The sequence below is a fragment of the Dryas octopetala genome, chromosome 5 (genome assembly GCF_963921425.1).
Source record: "Dryas octopetala chromosome 5, drDryOcto1.1, whole genome shotgun sequence".
In the NCBI taxonomy this organism is placed as follows: Eukaryota; Viridiplantae; Streptophyta; class Magnoliopsida; order Rosales; family Rosaceae; genus Dryas; species Dryas octopetala.
In genome coordinates, this window is record NC_141370.1 from 7,168,942 (window position 1) to 7,174,007 (window position 5,066).

Below are 5,066 nucleotides of genomic sequence, written 5' to 3' on the forward strand. Positions count from 1 at the left end.
AGAAGAGGAGGAGGTTGGGGGTGAGGTTGGGTGCTGCTTGTGGTGGTCGGGTGAGGGAGGGAGGGGGCTGGGTGGGTGGGTTGGGGCTGGAGGGAAGGTGCGACGGGGCTGGGGCTTGGTGGAGGGAGGGCTGCGTGGATGGGTGTGGTCGGGTGAGGGAGATGAAGGGGGGTGTGTGTGGCTGGGTGTGTGTGTTTTTTTTTTGGTCTGTTGATGGGGTGTGCAAAAGAGAAAAAATGGAGTTGGTTTTGGGTGTGAGAAGGGTGAGTGTCTTTTCCTTTGATTTTTGATTTTTTTTTTTTTACAAAAAGGTGTGCAAAAAGAAAAAAAAGGGTGTGCAAATAGCAGCCCTCTTTTTCTATTTTATTCAATCTTTTTTAATTAGTGGTTTTTCTGAAAGTAATATAACCACAGGAAAAAAAAAAAAACCTAAAAACATATGCAGACGTACTATTCTTATAAAATTAGCGTAATATTTTTCTCACTATAATATACATTACAAAGACTACTGTTGTACTACTGAGATTTTAGGCTTAGTTGCATAAGATGATTGTTTTATAAGTATTATAAATCTTACTATTTTCCGTGTTATAAGGTACTAAATCTGACACTATCAATATATAATATTACATTATAACAACAATAGTGGTATTTTGTCTAAGGGAAATTCTATACATACTCAAAAATCTTTTTATTTTACCCAACTTCTCAATTTACCCAATTATCAATTTTTTCAAATTAATATTTTCTCATTTTACTCAACTACTATCATACCCTTATTAATAATACCTAACCTCCCTCCCTCCCAAACTTATCTTCAACCTCACTCTCATAACTAAACTTCAAACTCCAAACTAATTTTTGTCTCCATATCATCCAATCAAGGTTGTTTGGACGAATGAAGAGTCAAATCGTCGTTTGGGAGCTTCCAAACGAGGGTTGTGTACAAACTTTTTTGTGTTATGAACGCCATGAACGAATCTGGGTTCGCGCAGTGTTCGATAGACCAGTGCCGAACATTTGCATTATGTTCGACAGGTGCCTACTGAATATTTGCATTTTATTTGGCAGGCACTTACCGAACATTTGCATTATATTCGGCAGGTGCCCACCGAATAATGATAGGATGTTCTGCAAGTGCCCACCAAACGATGGTTGTGTGATAATTTTAGACATTTTTGCACCATTCGGTGGGTACCTGCTGAACATCCTACCATTATTCGGTGGGCACTTGCCGAATATAATGCAAATGTTCAGCAGGTGTCTATCGAATATAATGCAAATGTTCGGCATTGGTCCACTAAATACTGCGCGAACCCAGATTTGCTCAAGCTTTTAATACCCACGAAAAAATGCAAAAAATTGGCACACATACCTCATTTGTGCCTCAAAAATAATGATTTGATCCTCTATTCGGGTTAAAACACTTGATTGGATGATATGAGGTCAAAACTTTGGTTATGGAAGAGGTTGAAGATGAAGATATGATGTTGGGTAAGAAAGAAACAAAGTTTTTTTTTTTATTTTTTTTTTTAAAGTTGCATTTGTCCTCAATGGTCATTTCATCATGGGACATAATTATCCATTCATGATTAAATATTTTGTTTGGTAAAATAAGAAGAATGTTGGGTATATATGTATAGAATTTCCCTTTGTCTAATTTAGCTCAATAATTTGAGTTAAATCATTTACTAATTTGCCCCAATGAAAGAGCGAACTTTTGGTTGATTTACATTTGTGACTACTACTTGATCACTTGAGTCATATTTCCTTTTTTGAAAGATGTCTGATGAGCTAAAGAGGCCTGTAGCCATTGTTCATTTATTTGGCAATAATGCTATACGTACCATATTTTTATACCATTTTACTGGACAAGGTTTTCCTTTTTCTTTTTGGTTTTTATTTTTATTTTTTAGTGTCCAATGTATGAATGCTATGTAAATTGTCACATAAGGTGGTATGAAATTGTAGTATAAAAATGTGGGATGTCTAACACTACTGATTATATGGCAACCCCCCCTCTCCTTTCTTACTCATCATTAATTATGATTGCAAATGCCAAATGTTCTAAAGCCATGCAGAGCTGTTCTGTGCAGTTTTTATTGCATGTACTTATATGGCTTATGTTTTCCTAAGACCATGGATGATCAGTTACTGGGCTTTGGGGAAGTGTGATGAAAGTGTTTCCTTAAGGAGAATCATAAGAGACACAAAGTTGGTGGATTTTGTAATCTTATCCATTACTACTATATTGTTTTCTTTATTTAATTTGAGAACTGAATGGAATCATTTTAATTGTGCTCCATCAAAAGCCTAGCTTGTTTTTAGACTTTGTTCTAATAAATACTTCACTTTCATGCAACTGCACCTAGACATTGCCTAGTAGATACAATGACATCCTTGTTGAAATCTGTTATGGATCCCTTTTGCATGAACTTGCTATCTCATTTTGAATATTACAATTTAATTTGTTTTGGTTTTGTCATTACTTTCTGAAAACATACTTTTTTTGCAGGTCGTCTCGGAACTTGCTATGATTGTGTTTGTTTCCTTTGCCTTTAGACAAGACAATCATATTTTTTACCTTTCAATCCACTCAATTTAAGGTCTGCAAGCATGCAGCATCATCAAAAGAACAGTGGGAGAACAATGTAAGCCACGGCCAACATCTTATCATCCAACAACCTAGTAAGCTCCCATTCTCCTTGTAAATTATTGGTCATTTAATTATGCTTGTTTACCTAAATGTTTTTCTCTTTTAGCAAAAATTTCCTTCTTAGTAATATCCTAAGGCAGTTCTAGGGAAGGCAAGAGGATCATTTTTGTATGAACCAGTTTTTCAGGTGAAAACATTGGAGGGGAAAATGGTTTGGAGGAGGCGAAAGTATCATGTCAAGAGAAGTAAAATCCCTGGGACATTCCACTTCTGTCTTGGACAACAGGGTTGTTTCGAATGAGTTTTGGACAATTGTTGATGTCGCCGATGATCTTAGTTGGGGCTTGTTTTATTATAGTGGTGCTGCTCGAGTTGCAGGCCAATGTTACACTGGCGCTGTGCTTGTCAGTACAGATGGGGCATACCCAAATGATGTGCATAGGAGGAGGTTGGTTTCTGCTTTGGAGAAGTGTGGAATTAAAGTGTGGGAGCTGTATACAGTTAATAATTGTTCACGTTTGCATTCTATGATAGAAGTTAAAGATCAGTCAGGGGTATCCATGTTGGGTTTAGCGGATGCTTGAAATTGAAAATGCCCTTGTGCATTGATTAGTCATAGACTCCCAATAGAAGCCTGGATTTAATGGTTGTCAAAACAATGTGAGAAGGCTGGTAATTAAATGTTACATGTGATTGCTTTTTGCTCTGGAAGATCAATTTGGCCAAAGAATCTGATTAAGGTTCCTACTTCCTCAGCAAGTCATTATTGTTTGTCTTTTAATTTTAAGCTCAATTAAGCTTACTTTTATGTATTTATATTTTGTAGAGTTGTCTTTGTCATTGTAAGTTAAACAATGTAAATTGAGAATCATTGTATGGACAGGGAAAATTCATTGAAGATAGCATATGAATAGTTGCAAGGAAAACTAGCTAAAATCAAACACAAGTCTGTATTCACATGAATGAAATTGAAAGTAGGATAGACAATTCAGACAACTAGCTAAAATCAAACACAAGCCAAAGTCTCCATGTAATGATAAGTATTCCATCCAACCTGTAAACATTTCTTAGTCTGAGTGCCTATGGGAGTTAAGTCACAAAGTTTCTTAAAGGTCTCATCTCTAAGATTATATGAGATGAGCTTACATGGAATATGCAGCAAAAAGGATGAATCCTCTTCACTTTCCTCTATAGCAACAAAGAGAACAACAAATGAATAAGAGTAACAATCACTAGGGTCATAGTAGTCCCGAACCATCTCGGGAAACGCGGATATTATCAGGTGAAGATCAACATGGTACTTTACAGACCAGCAGAGTAGTCCCTCTCCATCTCAAGCACAACAAATTGAGTAATATAAGGCCGAAAACGTTCAACACTATACAAATGGCCACCGGACTCACCAGAATATCTATGCTCCCCATTCTCATAACCTGGTAAACTATGCACCACCCCGAAACGCACTTCATCTATGTCATTGTGTAACAGCACACCTGCCCTGTTAATCCAATGAATTGCAGTATACCCCGTGGCTGAAGTCTATACCAAATGCATCAACTGCATCAAGGAAAGTAGATATGCCCAACCTCCAACTCCGAGTCTTCGACGAATATATCTCAAGATCAACTTGTAATTGTGGATAGTCTAAATATGCAGCAGCGTTTCGAACACATATCACCATGTAATGAAGCGATTTGAAAGGGTCAAAAACCAAAGAAACACACCAATTGTTTGTGGAACTGGTTGGTTGTGGGATTGACAACATAATATCTGCGTGTTGTGTTTACTTGGCAGCAGGTGCCGCACAAGAGCAAGCCATTGCAGGACTGCAGAATCTGAATGCCTGCAGGGTCTTGGATGAAATTGAGAGGTGTTGGGGGGCACTCGGATGGGTTTTCATTGTGAGGAAGAGATATGTAGTAGGATTCAGTTTTTGACTTGTTGAAGAAGAAAGCAGAGATCTTAGAGTTTGGGTTTTGGAGGGTGTGGCGGTCACAGAATTTGCAATTTGAGATAATAGAGTGCCATTGCTTGGAGATGCATTTGCAGCGGAGCAGAGATCGAGCTGGCAAACACAGGAGGATTTGTGTAAGGAGGTCTTCGTTGTTGGCTATGACTTCCTCTGGTTGGGGGCAGAGATTCTGCATTTTTGCTGGTTTGACTTCAATGTGGTCACTGTGAGACTAAAGCAAGCAATCATCTTGAATCACATCTTTTTAGAAATTCAGTGCGCCTTCTCATTATGAAATTGTTGCAGTCAGCTTGAAGGAAATTTAGATGTTCATGCCCTTCAGCTTCGGTGGTCATGTATGAAAAGATTTGTGATGGCTTTATCCCTGATGAGTGCATTTGATTATCAATCCAGCCTGAGAAGGTTTTATTGTTCTTGTGACCTCAAAAAATGTGAACT

At 37.8% G+C, this 5,066-nt stretch overlaps 1 protein-coding gene across 1 annotated transcript; it reads right to left on the reverse strand.

Moving 5' to 3' along the window:
• Window positions 1-3,662: 3,662 nt before the first annotated feature.
• Window positions 3,663-4,803, reverse strand: LOC147283880 (F-box protein At5g07610-like). Its single transcript, XM_086245610.1, has 3 exons — window positions 4,444-4,803; window positions 3,967-4,195; window positions 3,663-3,844 (listed from the first exon to the last, which is right to left on the reverse strand). Exons 1-3 carry the CDS (start codon window positions 4,801-4,803, stop codon window positions 3,663-3,665), a joined length of 771 nt encoding a protein of 256 aa, XP_086101736.1.
• Between the last annotated feature and the right edge of the window lie 263 nt (window positions 4,804-5,066).

Coding starts and splice junctions, on each gene's coding strand:
- LOC147283880 (XM_086245610.1), bottom strand. CDS start 4,803: ATGCAGAATCTCTGCCCCCAACCAGAGGAAGTCATAGCCAACAACGAA. Junction 4,196..4,443: donor TGTGCGGCACCTGCTGCCAA/GTAAACACAACA, acceptor CATTTGGTATAG/ACTTCAGCCACGGGGTATAC. Junction 3,845..3,966: donor GGAGAGGGACTACTCTGCTG/GTCTGTAAAGTA, acceptor TTGTTGCTATAG/AGGAAAGTGAAGAGGATTCA.